The sequence below is a fragment of the Convolutriloba macropyga genome, chromosome 13 (assembly GCF_964194025.1).
Source record: "Convolutriloba macropyga chromosome 13, txConMacr16.3, whole genome shotgun sequence".
In the NCBI taxonomy this organism is placed as follows: domain Eukaryota; kingdom Metazoa; phylum Xenacoelomorpha; order Acoela; family Convolutidae; genus Convolutriloba; species Convolutriloba macropyga.
Window position 1 is genome coordinate 36,285,186 of NC_134480.1, and position 12,035 is coordinate 36,297,220.

The window sequence follows — 12,035 nt, forward strand, 5'->3', positions numbered from 1 at the left end:
GAGTTTTTTTTGGTCTGTCTTTTTTTACTGTCTTTTTTCTTTGTGCGGATCTACAAATCTATTGCGGCTATTTTCTGGCAATCTGCCAGCTATGTTTGTAAATGTGTCTTTTATGCAAATTTTTCGCTTGACCGTTTCTTTCTGGAACATTTTTTCGATATCACTTCTCGAGTGACTTGTTCACTCTTGACTATTTGATTTTTGTCTAAATTCCTCTTTTCAGAATTAAAGTCTTGCTAAAATAAAAACGATTGTAAGATAGGATGAAACTAAGGCGCTGGTAGCCAAGTTGTTAAGGATTCGAAGTGCCTCGGAATTGTTTTGCACTAGTCGGAATTTTTTGCACCCAGAGAAAATTATCTAGGCTTCACCCCCCCCCCCCCTCTGAATTAGTGTCTATTTTGATACAGATTTTTAATATCAAATATGCTATCTGCAATTATTCTCCTCTTGCTTTGCTTGTAACCTCTAAATCATAATTGGACTGAAATTTGTTTCGAGCTTTAAAGAAAACTGCTCACTGCGCAAGACATTTTTAATTAACCGCCCACCACCACCCCCACCCCCCCCCCCCCCCGGCACACAATGGTTGAAGTGGACAACAAAGAATAGAGCGCCCACCTGTCCTGGGAGAGCAGTTCGTGCGAGTTATGGTTTAATTTTAAAAAAGTTGATGCATGTTTGTTTATTTTTAACTGTTGTTTTTCCCAAAATATTTCGAATTTGTCCTTAGAGTGTCAGAATTAACCTTTTCTCTTCAAGCAAATGCTGAGCAGGACATTTACCAAACGTTTTTTGAAATGAAGAAAATATGTCTAGTTCTCCACTAAACATGCTTAATTTTTCTAATTTGAGCTTAGATGCCTCTAGCTTTTTGTAGCTGGTATAAAGTATTGTTTAAAAAGTGATGGCATTAGGTCGCCGTACACTTCGCTTAAGGGTTTACTAGTCTCTTTCAAAAATGCATAAACATGCTTTCATGGTCTAAAGGACATTTTAGTAAGGATTTTTGGTTGTTCTGGGTTATTTGTGTGCAAGTATTTGAAGCTCTCGTGAGAGTTAATTTTTTTGACTTTCCTCATTCTCATTATGACGCTGTTTGCTTTCATTTATTAAATGTTCTCGACAAGTTTGACGCATTTACTGTATCATTTATGCTTAAGTTTTGCTTGACAGTTTTAATCAATTATGTTTTGTGGCTCGCTTGAGTGATTTTACTTCGTAAAAAACAGGATAAACAGGAGAAAATCGCTAAGAAGAGATACGTGAAGAACAATGATTTGATTGATAGCCGCCGTCAGCGTTTCAACGGCTATTATTTAGGCGCTCTCCTTTTTTACAATTCAAAGAATTTGAATTGTATTGGGGCGCTGTCTTTTTCACATATTTTCATGATTTTTTAAGTCAAGATGGAGTAGTGATTTCGGTCACGCCGGAACAAGAAGTGGAGCTAAAAAGCGAGTGGTTTTGCGGCGTGAAATTTTTTTGCTCTAATTTTAAAGTAGAGTGAGAAAACAGTGTTTGAACAAAACCTCGCTTTCTCGCTAGTGGTTTTTACTTTCAATTGATTTTTACTGTTTTAATTTTTTTAAATCGGATTTTCTAAATGGTTTTCACAATCTACTCATGGTTCATTCTAGGCCTATTTTTTTGTTTCCGCCAATGTTTTTTCTCGCTAGTGGTTTTTTGTTTGCATGCGGAATTTTGACATAGATTTTGTTTTTTAAATTTTTGTTCTGATTTTTTTTGGGAAATGCTTTTCCCAATTCACTCATAGTCCGTTCTAGGTCTAATCTTTGTTTAGTCAATGAAAATTCTTTAAATTGTCCTGCGTCATGTGGGTCAACGGCGGCTATTTTCCGATAGTTTTCGGGCTTTGTTTTTTGTTTCCCCCCCCCCCCCCCCCACTCCTTTGAAACTTTCCTCATCTTTTCCTCGGCCAACCAATCACCAGTCGGTTGAGAGCATTTGATTAACCGTAATTGGTTATCTTATGCTAGCTTAAATATATTAGGGGGCAGTTTTTAAATAGCAGCTATCAGCTATTGAAGCGGTTATTTTAGCTGTAGATCACGTGTTTAAGTTGAATTTTTAAGTTGATTAACAGCCGCCCTCATCTTCTCAGCAGGCGTTTATTGCTCTCCTAATTTTTACGACTCGAGGAGAGTAAGTATTGGTGATTATTTTAAATAGCCGCCTCAGCTTCTCAGCTGGCTATTATAGCGCTCCTATTTCTCTTACTTCGTCGAATAAAATTTTTTTCGCTTTACCTTAGTTCACAGCTTGTTCAAGATTTTGCGTGAAATCTTTTCTACTTCTCTTGGCTAGTTTCACTTTTCTCTCAATCTGCTTAACTTGTTTTTCGACAGCAATTGCTTGGCAAAGCAATTCAAAATGAACAGAGTCAGTATGAAAGAAACTAAATCAGAAATAGAAACGGGATAAACCCATAAAGCCAATTTTCGATGCCCGTTACTCTAACTTTGTTCTTAGTTATCATCTCTAATGCCTATTGGTATTGATACTAGCCCCCCCTGTGTCGTCTCACTCTAAAACAGGAGTATGTCCAGCTCAAAAATGACATCAAAAAATTCGCCCTTTAAAATTGTTTGTACAAAATTCTTTTTTTTTCATTACTTTTTTTTTCTTTTAATCCCAATCTTAGTTATGGAAATCAATGGCAGTTAATTTCCGGTAATCTGCCGGGTATGTTTTTAAATCTCTGACTACTATATTAGAGGATGTGTTTTAGAGGAAGTCAAATGACGCATGTGAAATGAATTGTTTAGGTCAATCTGCTGAACAAAATTCAAAAGCTTAGAGATAACTTAGAGTGGTTTTCGTTAATGAACTATTCTGAAAGAGAGAGAGAGAGAGAGAGAGAGAGACAGAGAGCAAGAAAAGTAGGTGTGAAAAGTTTTTTTGCTAAGCAAGCAATTTTTCTGATCACGTGCGGCTTCTTTGAATTCGAAACAGTTTTTTTACTTCTAATTTAACTTAGCATTAGTGCGTTTCGAGGTCTTTCTGATGATCTGATAAAGTATTACACTTTTGGACCCAATTTGAGCTATTTATGTCAGTTTGCCCTTTTAGATGCTTTTTATTAGTTTTTTTAATTAATTCATTATTTATGGCATTTGGGGAGTTTTTTTTCCTGAACGCGGTTATTTTAAGGGTTTGGTGTTTGTTAAAAAATGGGCTGATTTTAATCGATTTTTTGCCTAATTTCGTCTTTTTTAAAGTTTTTTTACTCATTTCTTTTGAATGAAGCATTTAGCAATAACGTTTTTTGGATCACTATATAACCTAGAACTATTGTATAGGTCTTGATACTAAAAATTGGCAGTTCAAAAGTTTCTACGTCGCAATTTTTAAGGGAAAAAATATACAAGTTTGTGTTTTTCCAAAATTTTTTGGTGATTGCCCTTTTCTTTTGGTGTTTTTAAGCGTTTTTCTAACTAGAGTGGCGTAGTTCAGTGATCCAGCAGCAGAATTTTTTAAAGTTTTCCCAGAATAACAATCGAGAAGAAACATTTTAACCTTTTTGGAGTTAAATGTTTAAGAATATAATGTAACTTCTTTATTAATAGCCGCACAATCATAGCTGGGGCTATTATTTGCCTCCTGTTGGTTTTTTATTTCAACTTCAAGATTTTTGTTTCGACCATTTGCCACAACTACTTGAAATCTGCTTTTTGTTCATTCGTTCATGAAATTTGAAATGCGCGTCATTTCTTACTATTAGTGGAGCGAGTTCTCTTTTTCATTTGTTTGATTAAGTTTCTGGTCACACGTGACTTACCACACTCTCAGAAATGACTTCCTCACTTTGAAATTGACTTTTCTTCACGTAATTCAAAGCGATAAGGTCAAGTAAATATGTGTCACCCTAAATGAAGGATAATTGAGAGCAGCTAATAGAGGCAGCAATAACTTATACATGTTCTTTATCAAAATATAACATCTCATCCTTTAATGAGAAGGGTAATTTTTGGTCTGTTCTTTGAAGCTATTGCGGCTATTTGTTGCCGATCTGCGAGCTTTTTCCTTTCCTCAGTTTTCTCAGTATATAGCGTTTCTTTGGTTGTTTAATATCAAAGCTCAGCCAGTTATTGAATGAAGATTAATTGTTTTTCGATTAGTTTGGCAATAGTGGTTTCGTTGGCGAAACTTGGGATGGAATTTTGGCAGCTATTTTTCAAGATCTCCTTTTTGGACGTTCTCATGTTATCATTAGTTTATTGTTCCAAAATGATTTCTAGATTTAATTAGAAGGCTCATTTTTTCTTTGAGTGGATGGCTGGGGCCTAAAGAAGTATACGCTTTGAGTCAGTTCCCGAATTTTGCTATTATTCATATTTTTGCTTCGATCAAAAATTTGTTTCGCTTTTCCTTAGTTCACAGCTTGTTGAAATTTTGCATGAAATCTTTCTGACTTCTCTAGGCTAGTTTCATTTTTCGCTCATTCGATTCAAAGTTTTTAAAACTGCAGTTGCTCAATAAAGCAATCTAAAATTAACAGAATCGCTATCAAAAAATGAGTTAAATCAGAAACGGTATAAAGCCTTGAAGCGCAATTTTAGAAATCTCAACTTGACCTTTATTCTCTTAAGTCTCAGTTGCCTTCTCTAATGCTTATTTGTTTTGATACTAGTCCCTTGTATCTTACTAGTCCCTATATACTAGTCCCTTGTAATCATTAGGTAACAAGAGTATGCCTAAGGATGAAACGAAATCGATATAGTTCGCACTTTGAAATGTTTCGTACATATGTCAATTTTCATTTCTGTTCTGTCAATCCTAATCGGGACTATCGGACTCACGTGTCGGCAATCTCACGTGTATGTTTTGAGAGGTTTCTAAAAAAAGTGGTGAAAATACTAAAAAGACAAACGCTTTCCCGAATGATTTTCAGTTTTTATCAAATTTGTTTTTTTTATAGCCACCGTCAGCTTCTTAACGGCTAAGTGGAAAAGTGATTTTGGTCACGCAGAAACAGGAAATGGAGCGAAAAGGCGAGTGGTTTTGCGGCGTGAAATTTTTTCGCTCTAATTTTAAGGAAGAGTAAGAAAACGGTGTTTGAACAAAAATTCGCTTTCTCGCTAGTGGTTTTTTTTGTTCACATGCGGCAATTTCAATTTGGTTTTTACTGTTTTTTCAACTTTTTGGATCGGATTTTTTTTCTAAATGGTTTTCCAAATCCATTCATCCGTTCTTGGTCTAGTTTTCTGTTAGTCATTGAAAATTCTTTGAATCGTACGTCAGGACTTGTCCTGCTATGTATTTTTACTTCGTCGAATAAAAAATGTTTCGCTTTACCGCATTTTGCCGCTTTTTCAACATTTTGCGTGATATCTTTTTGACTTCTCTAGGCTAGTTTCTCTCTTTCTGCTAAAAGTGATTTTGAACATCAGTTGCTCAGCAAAGCAATTCAAAATGAACAGAGTCAGTATAAAAAATTGAAGTCAGAAGTAGAAACGGGATGAACCCATAAAGCCCAATTTTAGATGCCCGCTATTTGGACGTCGTTCCTATAAGTCTTAGTTACCATCTCTAATGCTTATTGGTATTGATAGTAGCCCCTGTAGCCTCTCTCTAAGAAACAGAAGTACGTTATGTTCAACTACGAAATGCCATCAAAATAAATCGGACTTAAAAAATGTTTTTGTACAAAAATCTTTTTTTTCCAATATCTTCTATTCTTTCAATCCCAATCAAGCTTATTGGAATCAACGGCGGCTTTTTTCCGGCAATCTGCCGGGTATGTTTTACCATGTAATTTGAAAATAGTTTGCTAATTTGTGTTACTTTCTGCTTTAAACATCGGATTTTCTCTGACCGTTGGTTCTCTAATAAAATTCGACAGGTTGTGGCGTGGAACTAGCAAGGGAAGTTTTTCTTTTTCGCGTTGGCAAGTTTTTGGACAATTGTTTTTGTTGTCTATTGAAATATTCGAAAGATGGCGCTGCTTCTCGCGTGATCATCTATCTTTTATTAATGGCCGCGAAGCGATATTGGCTATTATTGTGGAGATCGTGTTTTTTACAAATCAAAGAATTTGAATTTTTGGGCGCTGTCTTTTTTTTTCAAGATCTCTTGACACGTTTTTATGATTTTTGAAGTCAAATTGGAGTATTGATTTTGGTCACACCGAAACAGGAAGTGGAGCGGAAAAACGAGCGGTTTTGCGGCGTGAATTTTTTTACTTTCATTTTAAAGAAGAGTGAGAAAGCGGTATCTGAACAAAGATTCGCTTTCTCGGTAGTAGTGTTTTTGTTCACATGTGGCAAATTCACTTTGTTTTTTTTTTTACTGTTTTTCTATTTTTTGGCTCGGATTTTCTAAATGTTTTTCCCAATCCATTCATGGCTCATAGGCCTAGTTTTTGTTAGAATCAAATTTACATTTCTCGCTAGTGGTTTTTGTTCTCGCTAGCGGCTTTTGACGTTGATTTTCTGTTTTTTTTTTGTTTTTTGATCTGATTTTTTTGAAATTGTTTTCCAAATTCTTTCCTAGTCCGTTCAAGTTCTAGTGTTTTGTTTAGTCAATGACAATTCTTTGAATTGTACGTCAGGGCTTGTCCTGCTATGTTTTTAAATTCGCTTTAGCTTCTGATCACGTTTTTCGTTTTACTTTCGTCACGATTTTCACGTTTGACTTCTGACTTATTTCACTCACTGTTTCATCTGAATGGATTCTAAATTTTTTCACGCATTGAATTACGCAATGTGGTGGATAAGGTCAATGTCAAAAGAGCAAAATCAAAAGAAGCGGGATAAACCGATAAAGGCCGGTCATTAAGTCAATGACAATTCTTTGAATTGTACGTCAGGGCTTGTCCTGCTATGTTTTTAAATTCGCTTTAGCTTCTGATCACGTTTTTCGTTTTACTTTCGTCACGATTTTCACGTTTGACTTCTGACTTATTTCACTCACTGTTTCATCTGAATGGATTCTAAATTTTTTCACGCATTGAATTACGCAATGTGGTGGATAAGGTCAATGTCAAAAGAGCAAAATCAAAAGAAGCGGGATAAACCGATAAAGGCCGGTCATTAAGTCATTGTGAATTAGGTTATCAAAGTTCATTAGAGTGTTTTCTAGCTGACATTGGTATTAAGCTTATTAGCTTTCAGTTTTGAAGCTGAATTAAGTATAGTTTTAGAATCCAACTGAAACTGCACGCCAATTTTGAACACTTTTCACACTGAAAAAAAAACAAAAGCAAAATTTGGCCAATTTGCCAATTTTTCTTCTCTTTCAGTCCCGATATGCATCAAGCGCGTCAACGGCGGTTATTTTCCGGGCATGTTTTCTTCTTTTTAATAGCCGCCCTCATCTTCTAAGCCGGCTATTATAGCGCTCCTAATTTTTTTTAATAGCCGCGTCCTCAATTCTAGGCGGCTATTATAGCGCTCCTAATTTTTTTTTTACTTCGCCTAACAGATTTTTGTTTCGTCTTACCCTGACTTCTTGGAATTGACTTCTTCAATGACTTACCTCACTCAAAAAAATAACTTTAACTCACTTATGGAACTTTAAGTTTTATGAACATTTACTTATTAAAGGTCAATAGTGTGCATCTAAGTAGTGCCAAACATAAGCCCTAATTATTGGATATTGGAGTCTTGAGTTTTTGATTTCAAATATTAATCTTGGGATCTTTTCCGTTTGTGCCCCCCCAATATTGCACGTTCATCTGGGGGTGCAAATTATATGCGCCCACTAAGCTGAGGGGGCACAAACGGAGAAGATCCTAATTTTGAAAAGCCCTATTAGGGCTTTCTCCATATAGAGCTTATGTGTCTCATAAAAATGACAGTCTGAAGCTGACTCAAAAAGTCTAGTGGTCTATTGAAGGACTGGTGGTCGATCTGTCTATTTTATTTTTATTGTTGTTTCAATTCATGTAACGCCACAAGCGTCTATCGCGGCTATTTTCCGGCAATCTGGGGATAAACCCATAAAGCCCAACGTGATAAACCCATAAAGCCCAATTTTAGAAGCCCGCTATTTGTACGTCGTTCCTATAAGTCTTAGTTACCATCTGTTAAGCTTATTGGTATTGATAGTAGCCCCTGTAGCCTCTCTCTAAGAAACAGAAGTATGTTCAACGACGAAATTCCATCAAAATAAATCGGACTTAAAAAATGTTTTTGTACAAAATTTTTTTTGATATCTTCTATTCTTTCAATCCCAATCATGCTTATTGGAATCAACGGAGACTATTTTCCGGCAATCTGCCGGGTATCTTTCTCTATTATTTTGAAGCTTGCTCACATTTTTGCGAGTAAATGAAAATAATTTAAATAATTTCTTTTTTAAATATAAAATCGACAATCCACTTTGAAAAATAAGTTCTATTAAGCACGACCTGGAAAAAGTGTGGATTATATAAAATTATCATATAATCTCTTTGATTAAAAAGCAAAATGGAATTTAAATGCTTGTTTAACCGCATGTTAAATTGAATTTAGCCTTCGTAATGTTGAGATATTAGCCATTATTGGTAATGAAAAACATGTTGCCATTATTGACACATGCATTCATAAATAGCAATATTAGAGATAATATATATCAAAGTATGACTGGATTTATTGCTTAAGAAATTGAGTTTGACAATGCATGTTTGCGCTTCTGCTTTTCGAGAGCTCTGTGAAGAAATTAAACAAAAGTGACGAAATTAAGCTGTGATTTTCATCATCTATTCAAGAGCTCCTTTCTTTTATAGTGAAGTTAAGCCTTTCTATATTTGAATTGAATGTGCTGTTTTATCCATAACACTAGAGGGACTCTGTACATAGAGAGAACACATTCTCTCATTGTGCTTAGTTGGTTATGGTAGTGCCGTATGAAGTATTAGTTTGTAATGAAATGAGAGTTTAAATGGAAATATTTTCACAGTAGTGCAGTATAGTATAGCTCCATCCAACTATGTGTGTGTGTGTGTGTCTATCTTTATCTTCTCATTTCTTAAATTATTGGATTCCCTTTCGCAGATGTTGAGCAATTGCATTAGCATGCTGAATTAGTCCCTTAAGCATGCACTAGAGCTGAAATACTTTAGTAGGAGTACCGAACACTTGAGCGTCTGGATGTTACATCCACTTTCCCCCGTTTTTGGGGCGTATGTCTGGTATTGCTAACAGAATTGTGGACAGAAATGACAGAAGGTTCCGGTTTTAATGTGAAATAAAGTAGAACTTGGCTTTAAAGCAGAGTTGGTTTTTGTTCTTATCATGTTTTTAAAAGATGTAAAAGAAAGAATAAATGTCTCCTAGTTTTTAGCTACTACACTTTTGAGCAAAAGTGATAGGAGGAGGGATCAAATAAGTGGGGTCAAAAAAACCCACCTAGTACCTACCACATGTAACTTATTTTTTAATAGACCAGTTGACATTTTCGATGTATTTGAATTATATGTCAAGGGTGATTGCTATGAAAGGTGAAAATCTATTAAGATAGTGATGATATTGTAGAAAAATGCTGTGATAACTAAATGGAATGAGTCCCAAACATTAAGGTCATTAATTTGGCTCGGGTGTGGTTTGATCAGAGATTAGGGAATGTTCAATTACTCTCAAGCGATGTTTGTATCGATTGTATTGGTCCTGCTGGCCTTTTTAATGCAATTTTGCGTATCGCCGATTTTTGGCGTGATTGCTTTTTCGTCTGATCACCTAATTATTGTGACTTTTCGTCTTGAGCAACAGGATAAACTAGTATAGCCTGAGAGCATTAAGTAGAAAGTTTTTTAAGTCTATAAGTACATGATTCAACAAAATTGCTGAGTAGACATAATTTCATGTGAAGGGCAATTCTCTGAGGTTCGGAACCGACATAAGTCGACCGATGTTGGTCGGTTCTGTTCAACGATAAGAAAAAATGAATTTCTGAAGTAATGTTTGCTATTTAAAGCAGATATTGACCCGTTATTGAGTTTAATTCAAAAACATCATACGAAAATGTTGATTCTTTTGCTTTTCTCAGCCTCGTAGCTTAACTATTTTTATAGCGGAGGTGGATGATCTGCAGCAACAGATCATGACGATGACCAAAGAGAACGCTCTGAACAGCAGATCTCAACAGAAGCAGCAGATGCAGAACGGAGCACACTCTTCGCCCGAAGAGGACGGCTCTGCCTCGGCGGCGTATGATTGGTCTCAGGCCAACTCGGATACGACACAGGTAACCTACACGTTTCTTCAATAAATTGACTGTTTTTCGCCTTAAAAACTTTGTGTTGGAAACTAATCGTCTGGTAAATTGATGGCTTGCTTTTCCGCAAAATGAGCTGTTTGATAAAACAGACATGACGCAGGTAGCCTTCAGGCTTCAATGAACAAGTTATTAATAGCCGCGAAGAAATAGCGAGGATATTATCTGTCTGTAAAGTTTTTTTCGTAAAATGATTGACTGCTTTTTATTCAAAATGAGCTGTTAAGAGATATGTTGCAAATTTGTTTTAAAGAGCATTTTTTTAATCAAAAGAGCAATTGTTTTTTTAGGCTCTTTCTTTGCTCTTTGGCTGCTCTTAAGTTATACGTGTCATTTTTTGAGCTAGCCGACAGAAACTCGCTCAAAACTAAGTTTGAATGATTATTGATAGCCGCCGTCAGCCGCTCAACGGCTACTATTTAGGCGCTCTGCTTCTTTAATGATGATCTATTTTTTTTTAATCGGTGACTTCTATTTTTAGAGGATGTTTTAGAAGTCAAATGCTGAACGTGAAACGAAGTGTTTAGGCCAATCTGCTGCACAAAAGTCAAGCACAGAGAAATTTTTGAGTGGTTTTGTTCAAGCATCATTCTGAGAGAGAGAGCGAGAAAAGTAGGTGTACAAGAATTTGGGCTCAATGGGCGAAATTTTAGCGTAAGTGATAACTTGCGGTCTGTTGAAAGTGGTTTTTTAGTCTTAACGCAAGTTTTTTTAGTCAACGCTATTCAGCCAAAGGCGTTCGTCAGAAATGTCTAAACTATAAATAGCACGTTTGGGATAATGTTTAGGAACTTTTGACGCAATTATTAAACTTAAGTAATTTTTGCTGTTGGACGTTCTTTAGGAGTTATTGTAAATTTCTTCTTTTTTCATCGCATGCGTGGAGTTTTTATTTGAACTTAGTTGTTTAAGTGTTCTTGGTTGTCTTTTGAGCTCTGTTTTTTGTGGAAAATGGATAATTTTAATCAAATTTAGACCCATATTTGATTATTCTTTAAATGTTTTGCTTATTTTCTGAATTTAAGCCTTTCGCAACACCTTTTCTTGTTCATTATTTAAGCTAGAGCTATTATATAGGTGTTAGTTTGTTTTCTCACTGAGAGATGGCACTTCATGGTTACACATGGCCGTCGTTACTGAAATATTTTATGTAAATTTGTAAAGACTAGATGCTATTTTTGGTAAATCAACCAAAATAAAATTCTCAGAAATTTGATTTTGGGAAAAGGTATAAAAGATTTTAGTTATTTAAGTAGTTGTTACATGTTGCATCAGTAACTGATTTCTGTGTCGAGTACTGTCTATGTTCTACCAGTACCAAACTTTGTTTTTAGCTTCTTTGGCTATTTAGGACCTTTTTTCCAATAGCTGCCCTCATCTCAGCCGGCTATTGTAGCGCACCTATTTTTTTCACAATTCAAAAATGTGATTTTTTGGGTTGCTCTTTTTTGAGATCTGTTCACACATTTTATATTTTTTAAAGTTAACTTCAAATTATGATTTTGGTTACGCAGAAAACGGTGTTTTAACAAAAATTAGATTTCTGCTCTGTTTTTTCACATGCGACATTTTGACTTCGATTTTAGGTTTTCATTTTTTTTGGATCTGATCTTCTTCTAAATGGTTTTCCTAATTCATTCATTTTCCTGTTTAGGTATAGTTTTCTTTTGTTCAGTCTATCAGGACTTGTCCTGTCCTATTATGTTATTTTAAATAAAAATTTGATTTGCTTTACCTTAGTTTACAGCTTGTGCGACTTTTTGCTCGAAAGCTTTTTGACTTCTATGGGATAGTTTCATTCTTTGCTCATTTCGCTT

At 35.3% G+C, this 12,035-nt stretch overlaps 1 protein-coding gene across 3 annotated transcripts in view; it reads left to right on the forward strand.

The window, feature by feature from the left end:
• LOC142352094 (uncharacterized) overlaps nt 1-12,035 on the forward strand; it is a 103,368-nt gene that overhangs the window by 88,995 nt on the left and 2,338 nt on the right. For all 3 annotated transcript variants that reach the window (XM_075404462.1, XM_075404463.1, XM_075404464.1), the window contains exon 9: nt 10,016-10,188. In XM_075404462.1, the coding sequence (XP_075260577.1) occupies nt 10,016-10,188 (173 nt within the window). The remainder of the gene's footprint in view (nt 1-10,015; nt 10,189-12,035) is intronic.